The sequence below is a fragment of the Vidua chalybeata genome, chromosome 1, assembly GCF_026979565.1.
Source record: "Vidua chalybeata isolate OUT-0048 chromosome 1, bVidCha1 merged haplotype, whole genome shotgun sequence".
Lineage (NCBI taxonomy): Eukaryota > Metazoa > Chordata > Aves > Passeriformes > Viduidae > Vidua > Vidua chalybeata.
This window is the reverse complement of record NC_071530.1, coordinates 25,311,277-25,333,151: the sequence shown is the minus strand read 5'-3', so window position 1 is coordinate 25,333,151 and position 21,875 is coordinate 25,311,277. Positions and strand designations below refer to the sequence as shown.

General features: G+C 55.1%; 2 protein-coding genes across 2 annotated transcripts; one reads left to right on the top strand and one right to left on the bottom strand.

Annotated features, from left to right (window-relative positions):
• Positions 1-1,037: 1,037 nt before the first annotated feature.
• Positions 1,038-3,739, top strand: DLX5 (distal-less homeobox 5). The gene is made up of 3 exons (XM_053949657.1): positions 1,038-1,477; positions 2,643-2,827; positions 3,047-3,739. The coding sequence occupies exons 1-3, from the start codon at positions 1,123-1,125 to the stop codon at positions 3,377-3,379; spliced, it is 873 nt and encodes a 290-aa protein (XP_053805632.1). The 5' UTR covers positions 1,038-1,122; the 3' UTR covers positions 3,380-3,739.
• Positions 3,740-11,181: 7,442 nt separating this feature from the next.
• On the bottom strand, positions 11,182-15,986 carry DLX6 (distal-less homeobox 6). The gene is made up of 3 exons (XM_053966276.1): positions 15,212-15,986; positions 14,093-14,286; positions 11,182-12,313 (listed from the first exon to the last, which is right to left on the bottom strand). Exons 1-3 carry the CDS (start codon positions 15,570-15,572, stop codon positions 12,062-12,064), a joined length of 807 nt encoding a protein of 268 aa, XP_053822251.1. The 5' UTR covers positions 15,573-15,986; the 3' UTR covers positions 11,182-12,061.
• Positions 15,987-21,875: the final 5,889 nt, after the last annotated feature.

Genomic DNA, 21,875 nt, shown 5'->3' with positions numbered 1-21,875 from the left:
CCCGGAAAGCGGGCTCTTGCGACAGCCTCCAAGTGGAGAAGCCCCACGACGGCCTCACAGTGGTCCTGCCCACGCGTGAGGGTGATTTGAGCTCCCTTCGTGAGGGGCTTCTGACCCTGGGCCGGAGGCGGACCAGACAGTGAGCATCGCCCAGGGGGCTTGAGGAGGGCACGTTCGTGGGGCCGAGCGGTCACAGCCGAACCTTGAGGGGCGCCAGAGCTGGCAAGAGAGTCGGGGGCTCACCAGCCACGGGCATCGTGCCACGGGCAGGTTGCCTTTCGCGAAATTCGCGGGGTGAGTGCCCCTAGGCCGTATGGTGCCACTAGCAGCTCCCCCACACCCCCACGGTAGGGCATTATGCCGGCAGTCTCCCGCTGGCTCCGGGCCGTGCTAGGGTCTTGGAAATGCAGGAAATGATGTAACTAAAATTCGAGGTACTTGGGGGGTAATAGGGTTTGCTGTATTTAGCGCGAAGGTCCCGGACGTTTCCCCGGGAAAGGAGGGAAACAGCACGGTCAGACGCTAATGGTTATTGTCACCAGATCAGAAATCGAGTTGGGAACCAGGAGCGCCCGGTGCGGTGTTCCCAAGCCATCAACGTAGCCAAGGGGGACCGGACGGCAAATCCGAGCGGCGTGGCTGCAGCCCTCCCCCAGGGCGCTGCGGGTGGAGGTGCGGGGGCACCGGGCTGCAGGGCACACGAGCTGCCCGAGCCCCCTCGCCGGCTACAGGGATGGGGGGGAGCCGGAAACCTCCCAATCGCGGCGCTCCGACTCGGAGATTGCTGTTGGTATTCACTTTAAAAAGAGGTTGAATGGGACTTTTTTCCTCCTTTTTTTCCTTTTTTTTTCCTTTTTTTTTTTTTTTTTTAAGCCAAAGCTTTGTTGTGCTAAACTAGTTGGACGAGTTAGGGTGTCGCTGCTCCCGATTGCTCTGGCCAATGGAACCCGATCCACCCTGCTGTGCGTAAGAGCGCAATTAAGGATTTAACCAAGCCTATGCTGCGCCCCAGCCAGCAGTCTGCCGGAGACAGACACCGCGCCGCAGCCTCCTCCCCCAGACATGTCTGCTTAGACCCGAGCAGCCCCGCCGCCAGCTCCAGCCCGCCGCCGGCTCCGAGCTATGACAGGAGTATTTGACAGAAGGGTCCCCAACATCAGATCCGGCGACTTCCAAGCTCCTTTCCAGACGGCTGCAGCCATGCACCACCCGTCCCAGGAATCTCCCACTTTACCGGAGTCCTCCGCTACGGATTCCGACTACTACAGCCCGGCGGGGGGAGCCCCGCACGGCTACTGCTCGCCTACCTCGGCTTCCTACGGCAAAGCGCTCAACCCCTACCAGTACCAGTACCACGGCATGAATGGATCTGCCGGGAACTATCCTGCCAAAGCCTATGCAGACTACAGCTACGCCAGCCCCTACCATCAGTACAGCGGGGCTTACAACCGCGTCCAGAGCTCCGCCAGCCAGCCAGGTGAGGGCCGGGGGCCCGGGGTGTGCGGGAAGCTCCCCCGACTTTGGGGAGGCTGGGGGAGCGCGCCCCGACAGATCCCTGACCCACGGAGCACGGGGATGCGGCTTTCCCTGAACCAGAAGGGAAACTAAAAATAAATAAATAAATAGGGGCGGGGGGAAAGAAAATTGGGAGAGGAAAAAAAAGTGGAGAACTGGTTTACTGGTCTACTTCTTTTGACCAGCCCTCATGATCTAAACTACAACTTGTATGACTAGTGCTTTAGCGCTTCTGTCAGCTGCCCCGGGCCCCCACGGCTACCTCCCTCCTCCTTCCCCCCGCAGGAAGAGAGAGAAAATAGCCGAGCCTTGTTGCGTGTCTCAAACTCAGGTTCGCGGTGTTGAAGAAAGTTTCCTTCCCCCTGTGCTAGAGGGGCGGGGGAGGAGACTGGGAGGGGGAGACCAGCAGTAGCGGGGCTGCGAAGCCGGGAGGGTTTTCCACCAGAAAGCGTCGCAGTTTTAGTGCTTTACTTCTTTGTAACTTGCTGTAGGAAAAAAAAAAAATAAAAGAAAGAATGCAAAGGAGGAAAAAAAAAAAAAAAAAAAAAAAAGGTCAGGGAGGAAAAAAAAATAAACAACCCCGTGGTAAAGCCAAGCGGCTGGGGCTTGGCTGGGACGAGTGCGGTCGCGGCGGCACTTGGGGACACGCCGGCGGCGGCAGAGGGATGGCGCGGGTGTGCGGAGGAAGTGGTCGATGCCTTGGGTCCGACTCCGCTCCGGACAGAGCTCTTCCCAGCAGGGCCCCAACTATCCTCCCAACGCCCACGGCGGCCGCGCATGCCCTGCGCTCCCGCCCGCGCAGCGCTGTGCGCCCGGCAGGATGACCGGGGCGGGCGTGGGAGGCGGAGGAGGAGGGCCGGGGGTGGCCGAGGCCGGTGTGGAGGGAGCAGGTTCCCCCCCCCGTCTCACCGCGGGGAGCCGGCGGAGGCTGCGCGGGGCCGCCGCCCGGCTGCGGGAACCCCTGGGGGAGCCGCAGGGGGAGCCGCAGGGGCCCGTCGGGCCGGCGCCGCTGCCCGGCCCGGCCCGCGGGCGGGATGCCGCCCCGGTGGCGCAGGCTGCGCGGCGCGGAGCGGAGCCTGTCCCGAACTTAACGTCTGCGTCTCTCTCCCGCTCTTGCGCCCGTGCAGAGAAGGAGGTGGCGGAACCCGAGGTGCGGATGGTGAACGGAAAACCAAAGAAAGTGCGCAAACCCCGGACTATTTATTCCAGCTTTCAGCTGGCAGCGTTGCAGAGGAGGTTTCAGAAGACCCAGTACCTCGCCCTGCCCGAGCGGGCCGAGCTGGCAGCCTCCCTGGGACTCACGCAAACACAGGTACGGCGAGCGGCTCTGTTCGGCTCGGCCCGGTGGGTCCAGAAGCCGGGCTCACCCCGGCTCGGCGGGAAGGGCTGGATCGGTCCCCGCGGAAGGGCGGGAGGGCGGCGGGGCGCCGCAGCCGCGAAGCACCGGCTTACCAGGCGGGCATTAATGGTGTCGCTTTCCCTCCCCACTCCCCCTTTCCTCCCTTCTCCTCTCCTGCCGCCCTGCTCCCAGGTGAAAATCTGGTTTCAGAATAAAAGATCCAAGATCAAGAAGATCATGAAAAACGGGGAGATGCCTCCGGAGCACAGCCCCAGCTCCAGCGACCCCATGGCCTGCAACTCTCCACAGTCACCTGCGGTTTGGGAACCTCAGGGCTCGTCCCGCTCCCTCAGCCACCATGCCCACGCACACGCTCACCCTCCAAACTCCAACCCGTCCCCTGCATCCAGCTACCTGGAGAGCTCCACTTCCTGGTACCCCGCTGCCAACTCCATCAACTCCCATCTCCAACCCCACGGCTCCCTACAGCACCCGTTAGCGCTGGCCTCTGGGACGATTTATTAGAGCCTGACCCTTATTTTTTTTTTTTTTTTCTGTTGTTCCTTGGACTCCTGTGTTTTACTGTTAAGGAATAATAACGAAAGGAATGCATATGGGGAATTTTTAAAAGGGAAAAGAAACAAAAAATATTAAAATGTGTAAAGCTTGTGCATGTAACTTATTGCATTTCAAAGGAAACCCTTTTTTATACAATACGGACGTTTTTTGGCTCAGCTGTGGACACTATCATTGGTGCCTTGAAATCTATGACCTCAACTTTTCCAGAGACTTTTTTCAATGTTATTTTAACCCTGTAAATAATTGTAGATAGAGGAATTAAACTGTATATTCTGAATAAAATAAAATTATTTCGACCAAGAGAAATGTTTCCAAATTACCCCTTCTTCTATTAATAAGAGGAAAAAATATAATACTAATTTGCTTTCAGAAAGAAAGTGAGGAAAGAGGATGGCAGCTGGGAGTTCACATTCTGTTCCAGTGCCGTGCAGTGCCACCACAGGTCAAGCGTGCTGGCAGGATCTAGCCCTTCCAGGTACCCACGGGCGAGCCGAGGGGCGGCGGTGCTCTCTCCCCGCTGGGAAAGGGGCTCTGGCAAGACCGCGTACATCTTATTGCACACTGCTTTAAGCTGAAGGGAAAGCTGCCCATCCTGAGAAAGCGAATCTCTCGCCTTAAGCAGCCCTGAATCCTTTCCTGAGAGCAATTAGCGTCGAGAGCTGCACACTCCACAGCCCATCAGTCGCCCGTGTGCGCTCGGCTAATTATACAAATTACGTTTCCGTCAAAGGGAGCCACTAAATATGAGAAAAGAATAAAATGAGGGCCCCGCTCCCCTCGCTCCTGCTAAAAGCTTGCGGCAGCTTCGACTGAAGGAGGAACGTTTCAGAGGTACTTTTATTGTTTTTTTTTTTTGTTTCTACATGATATAGGGAAAAATCCTTGCGTCAGAGCAGTCGCTAACGCTGCCCATTGCTGGAGGCACGGCTTGGGCGAGGTGGCCGGAGTGCTGCCCACTGGCGCGGACCACTCGTACGAAGCGTGGGCTCTCTTCCAGTAGAGAGCGGGGCCCCCGCGGCGGCGCACGTTCCCACGGAGACCCCCATCCTAGGGGGCAGTGGTAATTCACGGCCGTGTGGGGTACGGCTACAGCAGTGAACGTGCCAAAGGCGTCGCTAGAAGGATCCCCGAGATGAAAGATGCCCCTCTGGCAGCTGAGGCTGGCGGGGAGAATGCTGGAAGGGGGGAAGGCGAGGCCTGAAAAGGCACGCTCCCGCCCTGGGGCGCACTTACCTATCTCCAGTCTTCCTCCCCGCTGCCCTCCCCCTCATTTTTTCTCCTTCCTCTCCTGCCTGCCATGTTTTGTGCGTGTGCGTGAGTGTGTGTGGTTTGCGCAGTTTTCTCCCCTAAGAAAGAAGCCCGCGTTTGCTGTTTTGTAGCAGGTTTGGGGGTTGGTAAATGTCTTGCAGTACAATAGACCAGTTTGTTCAGTTGTGCTCCCTGCACGCCGGGGAGGGTGCGGGGTGCCGGAGGCAGGGCGGCGGGGGCCGCCACCGGCTGCCCACCCCTGCCTGCTGCCGGAGAGCGGCCGCCCTGCCGCGGTGCCCCGCCGTTCCCCATCTCTTCCGCCGTTCGGGTGACCGTCTCCTCATTCAACTCGCAAGGTTTCAGGGACTTCCCGCGACTCTGGGGCTGACGAGAAGCTCGGCTTCATCTCTTCTGCTCACTTCCATCCTATGCAAAAAAAATTTAAAAAACTTGACCCTTTCATTTTCTTCTGCTCTTTTCCTCATTTCCCTCTAGACAAGCATTCAACCTGCAGTAAGAAATTCTCCCCTCCCGGAGGTCACTTCCCTTTGCAGAAAGGTTTGGACACAAGAGGTGGAAGTAAATTTCCCAGGTGGGTCCACCCACCCCTTTCTTTGAGGAGCTGCCGCGGGGCTGTTGGGTTACGGTAACCTGCCGGGGCCGGGACGGCCCGGACGGACAGCGCAGAAACAGCTCTGGGAAGGCGGAATGCCGGCAAGCAGCATACCGGGCAGAAATGGGAATTCACACCACTGCTGCTGGGCTAGGCATCGCTCGCCTCTCCAAGCCCGCCGAGTCAGCTCGGCTTGCTTTCCATGCCGGTCCCCCTCCCTGCCTAATTTCTCCTCCTCCCAGAGCGGGTTGGTGTTGGGCAGGTCGGGGGAAGCCTGGCATCTCTCCCCTAGAGAGGATAAGAAATGCCCTCGCCGGGGCTCCCCGTCGCGTGTCCCCGACCTCGATGAGCACTCAGAGTCTACGGCCGCCCGCCTGTCCGGGAGAGCCCCGGGCCGAGGGGAATGCTCCTGTCGCCTCTGTCCCCGCACACACAGGCAGGCACACCCCGGCGCCTCTTCCCGCCTGGGTACACCCCCTGGGCTCCGCGGCGGCCGGAGGGAGCCTAGCTTGGCCAGGCCTCCCCCCTTGCTTCCCCGGCAAAGGGATGGCATGAACTGTCCTTTGTCTGATGCTGGGTTTGGGCTCGGCGGATTTCTGGCTCGGGGCTTTCCCCGCCCCTCCCCCTCTTCCCCTCCCTTCTGTTTTCCTGGCGGCCACTTCCATGTGGAGCCGGGGCAGTTCGGGGAGCCGAGAGGAGCCACATTCCTGTGGGTGCCGAGCGGCTCCAGGGCTGAGCCACAGGGCCTGACGCGCACACACATACACACACACACACACACAGGCGCGCAGTCACACAGACACACACGCACAGAACAGCCTACAGCCCCCGCTTCCTCAGATCTAGAGCTCCTGACACTGCTTGCCCCCCATGGGGCTCTCACACCCACAGCATATCCACCTCTGGCTGCGCTAGCCCCCGGCTGGGACGCACACCTACATCACCCACACCCAGACACGCACAGCGCCTGCCGTCCCCACCTGCGGTCGCGGGAGGAGCACTTTCCCGCTTTCCCCGAACCCCCAGCTCCTGCCCGGGCATCTGCCCGCACCGCCCGCGGACAGAGCCTTCAGCCGGGAAGTGCTGTCTCGTCGCCGAGAGCCTCGGTTTCCCTCCCGCTCCTTCCCGGGGAAAGAAAAGACACCCCCTCCAACCTGTCACCGCGGCAGGGCAGCCTGTTTGTCAGGCGTTCCTGTCGCCCTCTTAGTCCCCTCGGTCTCCCCCGTGCATTCTCTCCCCCGCGGCCGCGCTGCCTGTGCGGGCCTCCGCGCTCTGCCCGCTCCACCGCCGGCAGCGCTGTCCCCAGAGTGCATCCCACATGTGGCATCAATTAAAGATTTCTGCCACGCAATTTTGCGACTGACAGATTTTAGGTGTTTCGGTTGTGGATTAAGGAAAGGAGATCTATTGCTTCAGGAAAATCGGGGCGGGGGGGGGGTGTAGGAACCCCCTCTTCTTGCTTTCAGCCATTTAAGCGATTGCTTGCAGTAACTCAATAACCTGTTTTATAGGTCAGATAAGAGCCGTGAAAATAGGAAACGCGAAGTTTACATTAAGCCTCTCTTTCTCTCTTTTTAGGGAGAATCTGTGTTGCATCAGTTAAATAGTTCTCTTTGTTCGGTGGTGTGTCTATTTATACGCGATTCAGGGAGGATGATAAACAATAGTTTATCTGCCTGCAATACAGACCCGATAAATTCCGCCACGCACCCACGCCCCGACTGTCTGTGAGAGCACCTTCCACTGACACGACCTTCCAAGCCGCGGGTAAAACTCACGGCTCCTTCACCTCCTTAATCACCTTCAGGTGAAGGCCCAGAGTGCCGGCCTCGGCCAGAACCTGCGACGGATTGGGCATTTGGCGAAAAAGAGCTTGGGGGTGACTTCTCGCTCCTCTCCTGCTGCCGCCTGCCCCTCGGCACTCCCGGAGAGGCTGTCTAAACCTCAGCTTGGGTTTTGCAGGATGCCTCAGCCAGCCTCTCCGGGCCGGATGCTGACCCGGCTTCGTGCTCTGCAGCGGCATCATCTGCCTGGTTGCGGAGCTGGCCCTCCATTCCAGGAGATATTTACAGTCTCATCCATACACACCGTATAATGCGTTTTATAGGGTTTTCGCCTTGCGCTATCCACTGACCTTTCTTTTATTCTCCTGGCTTTTACTAATCCTCATGGAGAAAAGGGCGCAGAGTAAGACTGCGGGCTGTCAGGGGCGGCTGAGGTCGGGAGAGGCCAGCAAGGGCCGGAGCAGCAGCTCTCCTGCCCATGGGGCCGGTCCCGGACTCCCTCTTCTCATCTGGACCCTGCAGAGACCAACCGGAGACCAACTGGTTCGGCGGTAACCGCGCTTTGATGATTTAGGTCATTAAAAAATGAAGCGGGTTTGTGTCCAGGGTTAATAAAAGTTAATCAGGAGTCGAAAGCCAACTAGCCTAGTGAGTTAACCTCGCTAGCTGCAGGTAGCCAGGTTCTTTTGATTAATTAATTACAATTGAGTCGGTTCTGTGATAATTTCCCTAAGGACCCCTGAGGATGCACCTTGAGCGGGTGCGCGGGAGCGCAAAGGCCGGCGGCTCCACAGCCCGACGCGGAGAGTGCCCGGCGCTGGCATCCCGCACCCCGAGCTCTCCTCCGCCCGGTTCCGAAGCTCCCGAGGCTTCTTGCTCGAAAGTGACGTTCTGTCACCTGAGAGGAGGCACAAGACAATGGCGAGCCCTCTTTTGGGGATGGGTGGGGAGCTCGAGGATGCTTCGGGTGCCGGGGAGAGGCTGCCGGGAAGAGCCGAGCCGACAGGCGGACTGATGCAAGGCGGGAGCCGAACCAGCAGTCCCTGACTGCACATCAGGCTCGCAGTCGTTGAGATTTGAACACGTAACGCTGCAGACCACTGATTTGCTATTTTCTTAATTCCCGCTCTTCTCATTCCCTATGAATCAAACAGTCTTTTGTCCTTCAGAGTTTGATTTGATCGCTACTGTTCACATTTCACTTTTGTATTTTTCCCTCCCTATACCATTACTCATTGAGTGCCCCGTGAAATTACAATCGTACATTTTCAACTCAGCAACCCATTTGCAGTGCAAAAATAGGGTCTAAATAATGGCTGAATTAGCCCTACTGGACAGTTTCAGATGTAACACTCTGTAATAATTATATTGCAGGCTGGATTAGGATGCTATTATCATAATCTGGACGTTTACAATTATCTGTAATTTGCAAAGATGCGCCAGGTCTTGATTACAGCAGGTTTTTTTTATCAAGCTAACCATCACTAAACAGTGACAGTAATAACAGCTAATTTTGCTGGCAATATAAGAGGTGCTGGGGTGTGCAAACAATTTCACACCTGGATGTGCTCACTCAACCAAGAATATAGAGAAAGAGCTTCTGCCCTGAGACTCAGAAAAATATTCTCCACTGCTTCTGTTCAGTACAGATTTCTAGACCCCGATCCTTGCTTAGCAGATTTTCAGAGGGGTAAGTTTTGGGGCTCGCTTGGCTTTGGGGTTGGTTTGTGGCTGCTCCGCGCCTTGCCCGTCGAGGCACGCTCCGTATTTGCTCCCCCACATTCGCGGTCATTCTCGCGCAGGTGGTTTACCTCCCCAGCCGGACCCCGACAGATAAGCGCCCCCTTTTCCCCGATGCTGCCGGGGGCGGCGGGGGATGCGGCGGGAGCCCCGACGTGGCGGGCTGCCGGAGGGGCGGCGCGGGACTCGGCGGTCGGCGGAGAAACCGTGCGAAGCCCGGGCCAGCCCCGTCCGCCCGTGCCCGCAGCGGGGCGGCGGCAGCGCGCCTTTGCGCAGCTCTCCGCGGCCCCAGGGCGGTGGAGCCCGGCGGCGGGCGGGCGGTGGCGGAGCCGGCGCTGGCAGCCCGGCGGCGGCAGGTTTGGTGCTGGCGTGGGGAGCTGCCGCTGCTCCATCCATAGATGACGCTGTTTCACGAGAGTCTCCCGGGGCGGTTGCCGCGCGAGTGGGAGCCGCTGCTGCCATTCACTCCAACCCCGCTCCCGGGAAGGCCTACCTTTCCCACCTTCTCCCACGCCACTAAGCTAATGGGGATTTTATTATTATTGTTATCGTTTATTTGCTCTCTTGCTTGCTTGTTGTCTGGGCTTTTTCTGAGCCTATTTGAGGAATCACTCGCGGGGGAGGAGGGCACGATGCAGCCAGAGGCTTTCCGCGCCGGCACCCACGCGCGGCGTGCAGGGGAGGACGAGCCCCCCGCAAGCCCACGAGAGGCAGCGAGCCCCCCGCTGCCCCGCCGCCCGGGCCCACCACCGCGGGGGCGGACCGCCCGCCGCCGACCCCGCTGGGCACATGCAGCGAAAGGGTTAAAGCGCCTGCGGGGGCCGTGGGGGCCGGGACCCGCCGGGCCGGGCTCCCCGGGCTGCGGGACTCGCTCACCCGGCATCCGCCGCCCTTCTGCGAGGCGAGGGGGAGCCCGCACAGGGGCCGGCGTGGGGGCGTGGGGTGGGGGGGAGATGTAAAGCGGGGTTTTCTGAAAGATGCACACAATGCTGTTGGTTTAAATGTATGGTAGCTTTCTCTCCAGTGTCATTTGAATAATTCAGTGAGCCCCACTACCAGCTGTACTTCTGAAGCCTCTTCCATTCTTTTCAGCATTATAATTTTGGTTAATTTTCAATTTTAGGCCCTACGTCTCTGCAATTTGTGTATGAATAACAGAATAATTTTCCTCTTTTGTTTCGCCTTTCCTGTTCCTGAATCTAAATAAAGATGGCTTTTTAGTATTAAAAGTGGAAGAAAATTACAGGTAATTATCTTTGACGGTAAAAACGCTGTAATCAGCGGGCTACATGAAAAATTACTCTAATTATGGCTGCATTTAAGAGAATGGAAAAAAACCTTCTTGTGGATAAAAACCTTAAATTGTCCCCAATGTCTGCTTCAAATTGGATGGCACTGCAGCTGGAGGCTTTGTTCAGAATTGATCCTGGGGAGCTCTGAACCCAAAGTTTCACAGTGGGAAGGGGAAAAAAAGAAAAGAAAACATTTTTCCTAATGTAACAATACGAATGGTAGAAAATGACAAGACTGATCGGTTTTAAAGCACTCTGAAGACTGACTGAGCGTGGAAGTTGCTAAAAAAAAAAAAAACCAAACCAAAAAACACCCCCCAAAAAACTGGTATATTGGTAAGTAGTCTTTGCTTTGTGTCTAATTATAGTGACTGTCCTTTTGCACGACTGTATGTAGCTGTCATTATATGGAGCACTCTGAGGATCTCTATTGACTTCTGATAAATGGCTCAGTGGTTTCAAGGTTCATAATTTGAAGGATGCCCAGGTCTCTAGCCATTAATTCTCGCAGTATGGGGCACCCAGCTTGGATGAGGAAAAGGCTTTTCATTGTCAGTTGTTGCTGTGCTTTCCACAAGCCGGTGCGGCTGAAGCTGGCTGGACAGCGTGTTGTGTGCCTGGGCACCTCTCAGGGCTTTGCAAAACATTCCTCAGCTTGCATTGTCTGTTCTTTGAAACAAAGGAGGGCGCCTCCTTTCTTAATAATTTGGAGTCTCCAACCTTTGGGAAGAAAGACAGGGCTCTGAGCTTTGCCTCGGCAAGAAAGCTCAGCTAAGCAGCGGAGCAGTAAAATCGCAGCAGAAATGGCCGGGTGATTAGCAACTTCGTCTAGGCGTATCTTTGTGGACTCGGTACCTCCTGCCTTTAAGTCGTAGCCTTAAAACCAACTAAACCACCAGCTACCCCACCCCACTTCATCTTTTCTTTCCTTGCTTGCAGATATATGCTTTGGTAGGGGTGTCTGTGCACTCAGGCAAGCTGGGCACAAGGATCCCTCTGCCCGGACTGATCTGGGGGGCAAGTCGGGGCAGGTGGGGATCCGCTAACGTGAAGAGAAATAGGAGCCAGGCGGGCGTTTTGTGGCTTTTACTCTATATATGAAAGAAGACAAAAACATACAAAGTATATGTACAACTAAAATTCAACAATATATACAGAAAGGTTGCTCGGGGAAAGGTCCCTCTCGCTCAGTGGTTGAGGCTGCTGCCGGGCAGCGCTGAACCTTCCTTCCTCAGCCCGCGGCGGCGGGTCTGGCCGCGAATCCCTCGCTCTGTCTTTACTGCTCGTCTCCGGGACACTGTCCGGCTGTGCGCGGGTCCGGGTCTGTGCGGATGAGGGGGCTCTTCGAGTGAGAGACGGTGGTTTCTTCTGAGCCGCAGCCCATTACATTTTGAGAAAGCATGCAGATTTTGCTTCGTGGTAATGTTCCAATCTTACAGTATATTTGCATTTTTTCAACCAGTTCTCCTTTTTCCCCCCAGTCTTAATTTTTTAAAAATCACTTCTTCTGTCTTTTAATCCTTTCCCCAGTTTGGATTTGGTGAATAAAAATGAAGGAGCTTTGACTAGTCTCTCTTTCATCATGTAATGTCTTTAGCTCATTAAACAAGTAAAAACGGCTGCCATGGTAGATTCAGGTTCTTGTGGGCAAAGTCTGTAAAAAGTTTGTTTTGACGTATACTCCACAGAGAAAGAGGCTGGTGCCTTGGAGTCCAAAGGAAAATATCCTAAAGAGAAGTGTCTTCTGTGCGCCAGAATGAAAATTGTGTCTTTCTGTTCAAGATCAATCGCTGAGGTTACTTAAAAAAAAAAAAAAATAAAGCCACTCTGTCTCTTTGCCGCATCTACAAGTTCACACAGAGCCTGTTAGCTGGCACGGCTTGGCAAAGCAGGGGAACTTCTTGCCATGTCGAGACGAGGCGTTCTTGGGAGATTATTTCTCTTGGACAATTCACATCATTTGTGGTCTCTGCATTGTGTCTTGATGTGGAGAAGAATACCAGTGAGAATAGCCAGGCATGTAGCTGTTTGGAGGCATATTGACTCCCTTGGCAGAGGCTGAAACGTCCCAGACTGGAGGCAGAGCTGGAGAGCGAGGGGAGAGGGCAGCAGAGCCGGGCAGAGGGTCGCTCTCGTGGGGGTTACTGCCCTGCTTCAGCAGCTTCTTGAATTTGGAGCGCTTGTTCTGAAACCAGATCTTCACCTGAAAACCGAAACGCATTAGATATTAGGCTGCCGTCAGCGCCCAGGGCACAGCAGGGAAGACCCCGGGGGCCGGAGGTCTAATCTGGAGAAAGTCTTGAGGGCACACGCCAGTCGGGTGTGGAGCTGGAGATGGGGAGAGGGGAAGGAGGGGTAGCTACGGCTGCTCTTGGGCTTTGGTTGCAGCTGGAGAGAACAGGGGAGGCAGAGCAGAGCTGGAAAGCGAGGGGGATGCAGGTTTTAACCTGGGACGCTGTCTTCCCTGAGCAGGCCAGATTGTTGTTTCCCTGAGCAGACCACATGCTCTGAGGTCTCCCGTTTTAGCGCCTCATTCAGAATTTTGGAGGTCATTTGATCGTTCGGGCAAACTGTTGTCGAACATGGGCAATCATATGATTTTGTGCCAGGCCACAAGAACCAATAGACAAATGGCATCTTACAAAGAAATTGTGCTTCTGAAATCCTCACGATCAGGTCAAGCAGTCCATGTTGATGTGGCAGGGGAGGAGGCATAATGGAAACAGGATTGCAGCTTTATATTAAAATGGATTATTAAAGAAAGAATATTTTTATTTTCTCTGTGAGTATTAGTATATCAGCATTGCTTTGGATCTCATCCTGCTACTAACCCAGCAGAACTCCCGAAGAGGGAGCCTGCACTCAATAAGGTGTGCAAGGATCAGGCCCACTGGCAGATCAGAATTATTATAGCAATTATATATAGGTAAGACATGTATACAGAATGTATCTTTTTAAATTAATCAAAAATAGAAAACAAATTCCCCCATGCGTGTTTGACCTCTCTAACTTTGCAATCGTAATGTTAATGGATAAGCAGGGGCTCTTCTCTAGCTGCAAGATCAGGATCGGGCCCCTAAAAAAAATCTATGTATGCGAGCAAGAAAGCGAGACAACAGTGAGACAGAGTGTGCATGCTGAGGATACTAAAATCCCATTTGAAAAACCATCAGGCCCATTCCCATCATTAATGTTTGCTGAGTATTTAAAAATCGCTGTCTGGAAGAGACTCTTACCAATGACATTGATAAAATCCTGAAGTTATTTGCTAGGCTTATAGATTCAATAACATTTTGCCCGGATTGATCCCATCTATCCATGCACTCCTCCACAAACCCCAGCCTGATAAGCCTGTAATGCCTCATATGTCTTTCAAGCTTAAATTAGCAGAATGGCACAGCTACTCCAACCACACTTAACGATGGCTTAACCTGCCATAATTTTGTACACGGCTGTCTTTGATCTTCAGATCTATTATCACCTTCCGTACATTTTGCCCAAGGCTAACCACTGCATTTGCGTTAGTCATCCAGGGTGAATTAACTATTGATTTAACAGGTATTTCCTAACGCGTTCCTGTTTCCCCTCTACCTATGTGCGTTGCAACGAGGCAGCTTTGCTTTTAGCACTACCTCAGGCCCAGCGATTCCTTGCCTTTGTTTTGTTCTCCTTTTCACAGCTGGGCAATTGCATCTCGGTGCTGGAATTATCCGAAAATATAGGCAAATTTAAAACGTTATGTGTGGCATCAAAAGGGAGCGCTTGCTCGCAGACGGCTTAGGGAAGGGCGCTTTCAGCTCTTTCTGCGGCAGCCCGATCTCTGCCGCGCGTTAGGTAAGTCCTAGCGTAGACAGATGGGAACCGTGTGCGTTACCTTTCCTACCGTTCGCGACAGAGGCCAAAATATTTAGGGAGCATCATACTTTGCCTGGCCTTTGTTGCTCGAGCAGGATTTCAGTGATTTGGAATTCCCAGTAATTACCTGTGTCTGGGTAAGTCCTAATGAAGCTGCCAGTTCAGCTCTCTCTGGAAGTGCCAGGTACTGTGTCTGCTGAAAGCGATGATTTAAAGCCTGGAGTTGTAGACTAGAGTAAATGGTTCGAGGCTTCCGAATCTTTTTCCCTTTTCCATTAAATCTGATTTCACCGTTTTCAATCACTGTGGTTTTTTGCTGATCTGCAAGCAAAACAACACAGCTGAAACATCACCCTCCTTAGCTATTAAACGTGGGTATTTTGGCTGCCACGGCTCCTAAAAACGCCAAAGCCTGTCCCGACGCCTGTTTAACCCCACGGCGCAGGCACGGGCTGCGTCTCGTTACAGGCACGCGCGGCACGGGCTGCCGCTTGGGAGCTACCGGGAGAAAAAACAGCTGTCCGGGCATAGTGGGCACGCTCTCCTTCTTCCCGGGAAGAAAAAAATATGAAAACATTTTTTAAAATTTAAAATGCAGCGCTGGCTTTGCGAAGGTATGCCTCGTTCCAGGGCCATCCAGGTTTTACTCGGCTAACTGACTTCGCGTCGCCAGTTTGGTGGTCAGTGAATCACCAGTCCGAGACTTTTAACAATGCTTTCCCCCCCCTCCGCACCCCTTCCCTGCCCCTCTGGATGGGTATGTACGTCTTCCTGCAAAAAAAAAAAGAAATACATAAATCAGACGGCCCCCGAGCGGAATGCGACCCGCTCGCCTGGAAACTTTCACTCCTCAGGTGTTAGCAGGAATTTTGCCTAAAGCCGGTCCCGCCGTAACAAAGGAGCACCGAGTGCAGCCCCTTGCCGCCGGCCGCGGGGTGAGCGGGGAAGGCGCCGGTGCGCAGCGCCGCGGTTCCGCCAGCAGCCGCCTCTGGCGCGGAGGGAGCGCGGCGGTCCCGCTGCCGGTACCGCAGCAGTAGGCCCGCGGAGGGGCCACGGAAACCGGCAAGCCCCCACCTTTCCTCCCCGCCGTCCCGCGCACCCAGGGCTGGCGCCTGCCTCGGCGGGAGCGGGGGGCACGGCGGGGGTCGTTATGCAGGTGCCCCAGGGGGGGGCCGGGAAGAGGCCCGGGGATGGAGGGAGCGGGGGGAGAAGCTGGCAGCGGGTTCGGGAAGCGGTGCCGGCTCACCTGCATCGTCCGCCCGCGTCTGGCTGGCCGAGCTGCTGTTGTGGTAGGATTGGAGGTAAGGGCTGTGCTGCGAGTGGCTCACGTAGGGGTAGGCGGCCAGCGAGCGGTGGTTGTAGGAGCCGGCGCTGCCGGAGTAGGGCGAGCTGTGGTGGTGATGCTGGTGGTGCGGGTGCGAGCCGGCGGCGGAGTGCAGGCAGTGCAGCGGGTAGTGGGCTCCGGCCATTGCCGGCGAGCTCTGCTGGGAGTGGGGCGGCGGCGGCGGCTGCGGCGGCGGCGGCTGCTGTTGCCCGAACTCCATGAAGGCGGATTTGGAGGAGTCTTGCGCGTCCAGCCCGTCAGCCATCGTAGTCATGGTCATCATCAAAGTTTGGGAGGGAGAGCGCGGTGCTCCCCGGCTCGCCCCCCGCGCTCTGCCTCCTCTCTGCCCAGCCACCGCCGCTCCCCTTACCCGCCGCGGCACCGCTGGAGAGGCGGCGGTGATTTAATTTAATTTCTTTTCTTTTTTTTTTTTTTTTTCTTTTCCGCCTTTTTTTTTTCCTTCCCCCCCTCCTCTCCAAGGAGCCGTTGTGCGAGGGGCCTCGTTCACTGAGGGAGGGGAGGAAGGGGAGGGCGGTGTGCGGGGTGTGTGAAGGGGGAGGGCGGGCTACTCCCGCCGCTTTTTTGCGCCGCTCTTTTCCTTCATCCCCCCGGCGCGTGGGGTGGGTGTTGTTTTTTTTCTTTTTTTTTTTTTTTTTTTTTCTTTCCTGGGGGGCGACGTGGAGGGTGGGGGCAGTTTAAGGTGGGAGCCGGGAAAGTTGGGGCTCCGGCGCTCCGACTTGAAGGGCAGGGACGCGCACGAGTCGAATGGTTCGTCTCCGGAGGGCAGCGCCTTCCTCATTGGTCACTCGGCCCCCTGACGTCATAGCCGGCAGCGCGCGCGGTGCCCGCGCCCGCCCCCCTTGCCCCCCCTCCACACCCGCGCGCGTTGCGCGCCCCGCGCGCGGGTGGGGGAAAAGGGGAGCGCCTGTGCCCATCCCCCCTCACCCCTTTCCCCCAAATCACGCATTCCCCCACCGCACGACCCCCTCCATCCCCCTCCCCCCCGCCTCCTTGCGCGGTATTTTCGCTGCGGCGAAGCGACGCGCAGCGCATTTTTCCCCGCTAAACGCAGCAGCAGCAGCAGCTCCCGTAATGGCTTTCAAATATATGCAAATGGCTACGTGCGGTTGGCGGTTTTGGCAAAAAGCTTGATTAGGATATAAACGACCCAAGGAAAAAAAAAAAGTGCCTGCGCCCTAAATTTGTCTTTAGATTACAATTCCAGTTGATTTTATTTTATTGTCAACATTGTTAATGATAAAAATAGAGTCGTTTTACAGTTATTTTTACTTTCTGGAAGGAGGCAATTAGACTTCTAATCAGGAATACACAAAAATCTCCCATGATTAACTGCAGTACTTTGTTCAAATTGCTGCTATAAAATTCAGAACAATTTGCCTGTAATGATTATGGACTGGGTTTATTTTGGGAGGTGGAATAAAAGTGGATATAGCATAAATTATCCTCTAATTATACACCAGTGTCGCCTCAATTATCCTCTTATCAAAATGGTTGTCTAACTGCCGCATTTAGTTTCAATTCTCTCCTTTTTTCTATAAAAAGAACTTCATACCTTGTTATTATTAATCCATTTATTATTTGCAAGGGGATTTATATCCGAACATCCAGGTGGTATTACCACTTCTCTTTCAAAGATGGACTAGGGAAAGACACTAAGTTTGATCCAGCATCGCGGAGGATCTCTCTCTCTCTCTCCTCTCTCCTCTCTCTCCCCCCTCTCTCTCACCCCCTCTCTCTCTTTTTTTCCCCCCTTTCCCTCGCTTAAATCTCCTCGCGTCCAGCTAAGCATGAACTCCAGAGACAGACCCCACCGGAGAGGACTGAGGTAGGAAGGACCCTGCGGAACTCGCTAAGCCTAAAGAAATCCGAAAGTTGCTCTAGATGGGGAAAGGGGCTGGAGGCTTCGGGCTTTGAAAACCAACACCGGCACCAGCAGCCGCTGCTTCCAAAACCTCGCGCAGCCCAGAGACGTCCCCAGACCGATCCCAGGTCTTGACACTGCCTCTCACTGCGACATTCCCTGAGGACTGGTTTTCAGATTCTGCAGATGTTTATATATATATATATATTTTAACGCGTCGCTTGTGGAAATACTTAGAGGGGTTTAATTTTTCTTTTTGGAATTTTTTTCTCTTTTTCATTTCTTCCTTTATCTTGGAGTTGTGCTTTCCCACAGTCCGATCATTAACTCTGGGAAGTCGAAGGATGCGAGCCCCCTCTTCGCATACAGTTGCGGGGGGGGGCGGGGAGGAAAGAGGGGGAAGGAGGATGCCAAGCGATGCTGTATCGGTGAAAGGGCATAACCCGTAGTCTCTCGGCGCTTGTAGTTCATATGGTTTGTTTCAGGGGAGCATGGGGGAGGGATGTCTTTTTTTCCTGTGTGGCTGGGATGTTCTGAGCCCCCTTAGCCACCCTCTCATCGTTGTTTCACTTCTTGAGCCCTTGGAGTCGGTTCAGTAACTCTGAATGCAGTTGTAAGTGTCTTGCCTTGTTCTCCGGCTTTTAACAAGGGTTCCACTTTAACACGCGAAAGGGTAACCCGATCCAGGCGTTTACAAATTTACAATGAATAAAAATATAGAGAAAAGGGGAAGAGAAAGGAAGGAATTCCTACTGAGACTCTTTATTCATAGGTGTAGGTAATGTACTCAACAGGAACAGGTACATTTGGCAGTTTTATTGCTTTATACCCTCCAGCTTGCTGTTAACATCATGAAGGCGTTTTTTTCGCAGGTGCACATGCTAGCATTTTCTCCAGCAGCAAGAGCATGCATAACAAAAGATGTCAGAAAATAGGCTGGGGAGTGTTTGCAACATGTTGTTTTCTTGTTTCGAAATAATTCCTGCCGCATAATGGATGCTAACCCCGGAATGGGGGAAAGTTGTGCAGAAGGGGAGACCGCTTTGAAATAATACCTATATGCCGCCTTGGCGGAGAGAATAAGGCGTCTGAGTCAGACAAAAAGGAGAAGAAAAGACAGGGAGAATCTGCAGGAACTGCTTCCTGCGATAGACAGCAAACGGAGTTGCATGTGCAACTCTCGTTCAGCCTAGCTGACGGACGAGATGCGGTGGGGAGAGCGGGACAAGCAGCGACTCCGGATGTGGGCCGGGGGGAGCGGCGGCGCCGCGGGGATGCGGAGCCCCCGCCGAGCCGTCAGTGGGCGCCGGCCGGAGGGGAAGAGCTGGAAACCCGGCGCTGCTCTTCCCCCGCGGTGCTCAGACATCCTCGTCTGTCGTCAAGACAGTTGACTCCGTCCAACCTCACACCGATAATTTTCCTCAAATTAATTAAACCCACCGGGGGTCGCGACGGGCGTGGGGGGTGGAGTGGGGAGCAATAGGGGCCCGAGCCGTGCCCTGGTAGAAGCGGCAATTGCAGGGATATTTGTTTTCCGATGTTCAGGCAGATCCCGGGCCCGCGCTCTGGAGGTGGATGCCAGGGCACCTGGGAGGTCCCTGCCCGATGGGGAGACTACGTTGCCGGGCACCGGTCCTCCCTGGCTCCCATTTGAGTGCAGCCGAGCTCCGTCATCGGCCTCTTTCTGGAGAAATTAGACCTGAATCAATAGCTCTGGACGCATCAGAACAGTGGAGTGCCCATTTCCCAGGGTGGGTGACTCGTGCCCGTCCCCACCCTTCCTAGTCCCCTTGCCCTGAAGTGCCTCCGAAAGTGAGCAGGCAGAAGTCACGAGTGAGGGGCGGGAGCCCACGAAGGGAGCTGCCTTGCCTCAACTGAGCTTACCGGGAGCTGCACGGGGCTGGACGGGCCAGGAGCATGGCTGGATGGGGCAAAGTGCCAGTTAGGGGGAGGCTGGGGACTGTCCTGAGGCGGGAGCCCTTGCACGGCCTCCTGTGAACACACGTCCGTCCCTGGGAAAAGGCAGAAGGAATTAACAGCATGCGACCCCCCTTCCTGCCTTCCCCGCTCTTTCCGCGGCCAAGCTCGAGCTCCCGGAGGTCTGGGTTGCAGCCCTGGTCGGGGGCGATGGGGATACGCCCTGTCCACTGTTCTGCACTCTATTCCCTCTGGACCGCGGGTACCACCGGGCCCTACCCGCGCATCCCTGGCCGGCCTTCTCTTCTCCTCACCCCGCGGTGTAATATTCCCAGAGAATGTGCTCCGCAAGTCACCCTCGCTCGTCTGGAGGGCAAGGAGGCCTCTGCACCCCGAGCAGGATTAGGGCTAGCATCTCTCCACGCCCGGACTGGCTGAGAGCCGCGGGGGCAACGCTACGCTCCCTTTCCCTCTCCCCCGCCGTCCTCCTCTGCTCCGCTGACGGGCGGAGAGCGTGGCACCACGCACCGGGCTCCCTGTGCCCCAGGACTGGGTGACTTCGTGCGACCGGTCTTCGGTGTCACCTTAAACCGCGTCGCTTTAATGATGTTTGTGGGTAACACTTTCAAAGGGCCAAAGCGTGTTTGCGTGGTTTAAGGTCACATTTGTGAGTCGAAAGATGTCACATAACAGACACAACAGTTAGAAGGAGCTGACAAACAACAGGAAACGGGGTTCTATTTTTAGGGTGTAATAGGAAGTTAATGTAAGCGGTCAGAAGCTTCCTATATGCCTCCGAGCACCTTCTGTTCCATTCATTCATTCATCCATCCATTCATTCATGCGTTCAACAATAACAACAGGGGAAAACAAACATTCCCGTTCCGTTTCTCATCCCATCCTTCCCGGGAAGTCCTGCTGAGGTGTTTGCAAGGGTGGGCTCTGCAAGCGGAGTCCCTCTTTCGGGTGGTTTATCTTGTTTTTTGCTTCGTGGGGAGGGGTGCGATAGCTGACGGCGTTCCCCAGGCGAGGTTCCTCCAAAAGGAGTGTGCAGTGGCTGAGGGCTGCGCTCTGGGATTATATATCCCCTCTTCCCAATTGACACCAGAGTCCGGGAGAGTGCTTTCTGTCTCACACCGGTCAGAGTAGCTGGGAAGGTCCCAGATAAACTTATTTCAGGAATTACGTTAGTTCGTGTTTTTTTTTGCGCGAGAAGTCCATGTACCGGCGTGAAGTAGATCTTGCAATAGGATTTTTTTTTAAGTGGCAGAGAAATGCTGGGTGGGGCGGGGGGGACGGGAGGGAGGGGAAAAGGCAAAGATTAGATTAGTGAGGGATCTCCTGTTTTTTTAGCAACAGTACGGAATCCACAAAGCATTCGAAAGGTGCTCGGGGGAGAGTGGAGGTCTCCGGCAGAATAGTATGTGGAAAATCTCGAGAGAAGCGGAAAGCCAGAAAATATTCCCGCTGGCAGCGATCCGCTCCAGATGCGTTTTTGCGGAGAGGCTCCCTCCGCGGATGCACGGGACTTTCCCCGCTGGAGCGCGGCTGTGGCGGCCGCCAAACGCGCGCCTCCGCCCCGTGAGGCCGGCGCTCCGCGGGTGTCCGCGGCCGCACGACGCTGATGTGCGAACCAGCTGCCCGGTACGGCTCGGCAGCCGCTGTCCTGCCCTGCCAGCGCAGCTTTGCCCATTTTATTTACAGCTCCCAGAAGCTCAGCAAAATATCTCTCCTTGCATCTGCCGGTGATATTTTTTTCTCCCAGTCTCTCAAGCCTGTTTACCCCAAAATACACGTCCTCCTCTCCTTCTGGTAGTATATCATATTGCCATCGTCCTAATAGCGGCTGAACGGTGAGGAAAGGCACCCGCAAAAGGAGGTCACCTCCTCAAGCTGGAAGAGAGTCATTTTAAGGAGAGACTGCAGAATTTGAGCGCTGCCAGCGCGAGAGCAAGAGCGGAGCGGAGGCTTCTCTGGATTTCAACCCACTAACATTATAACAGACAGGCAGGCGTCAATGGCTTTCCATACCTCGAGTGTGAAGGAAGTGGCAGGGAAGCGGAGCGGGGGTAAACCCCAGCCCAGCCTTGCAGATGGATCACACACGCCGCTTTCTATACTGTAGCCTGGGTCAAAATAATGGGAGTCAGAAGGGGAAAGATCCAGAGGGAACCAGCCACTGTCTCTTGTACAGATTTGTAGCGAAGCCTTGGCTGTGATTAAAACCTTACAGATAGATTCATTCAATGTGTGGCTCTGTAGAGAGTCGCAGATTGGGGCTTTTTGTTTGGTTAATGTTTTGTTGTGTTGTTGTCGTTGGTTGTTGTCCCTGATGGGGGTATGTGTATGGGGGGGGGGTGTGTACACCTACTTTAAAATGCAATTAGGTTTCAAGAGAGTGGCTGCTCAGCTGGAGGACGGAACCCCCGCGGAGGCCCTGGCGCCTCTCCCCGCACCTGGTCAGGTGTGCACCCACACCTTCAGTGAAATCCCACGGACAGGTCTCTCTCGCTCTGCCCATACGGCAAGCCTGGTGTCGGCATACGTGATCCCCGTAAAGAGACTGAGAGGGTGGCTGTGCCTCCTTCGCCCCTCCGCTGGGACCCTTACGTGGCAGCGGCGTCGGGGGATCTTCCCCTCCGAGGGTCAGGGGACCTCCCTGAACGCAGCCGCAGGTTTGCAGACCGCCGCCTGTGAGGCTTTCACTTGGCAGGCGTCCCCGCCTGCCCGGGTGCTGCTGAAGCAGATGTTTGTTTTAGCGGGGACTTATGTTGTTTTGTTTTCTTT

What these genes read in the sequence shown, in the direction of transcription:
- DLX6 (XM_053966276.1), bottom strand. Translation starts at nt 15,572, where the DNA reads ATGATGACCATGACTACGATGGCTGACGGGCTGGACGCGCAAGACTCC. An exon ending in GACGCGGGCGGACGATGCAG is followed by an intron (nt 14,287 to 15,211) that starts GTGAGCCGGCAC and finishes TTTTGCTTGCAG; the next exon opens with ATCAGCAAAAAACCACAGTG. An exon ending in TAGGACTTACCCAGACACAG is followed by an intron (nt 12,314 to 14,092) that starts GTAATTACTGGG and finishes TTCGGTTTTCAG; the next exon opens with GTGAAGATCTGGTTTCAGAA.
- DLX5 (XM_053949657.1), top strand. Translation starts at nt 1,123, where the DNA reads ATGACAGGAGTATTTGACAGAAGGGTCCCCAACATCAGATCCGGCGAC. An exon ending in GAGCTCCGCCAGCCAGCCAG is followed by an intron (nt 1,478 to 2,642) that starts GTGAGGGCCGGG and finishes GCGCCCGTGCAG; the next exon opens with AGAAGGAGGTGGCGGAACCC. An exon ending in TGGGACTCACGCAAACACAG is followed by an intron (nt 2,828 to 3,046) that starts GTACGGCGAGCG and finishes CCCTGCTCCCAG; the next exon opens with GTGAAAATCTGGTTTCAGAA.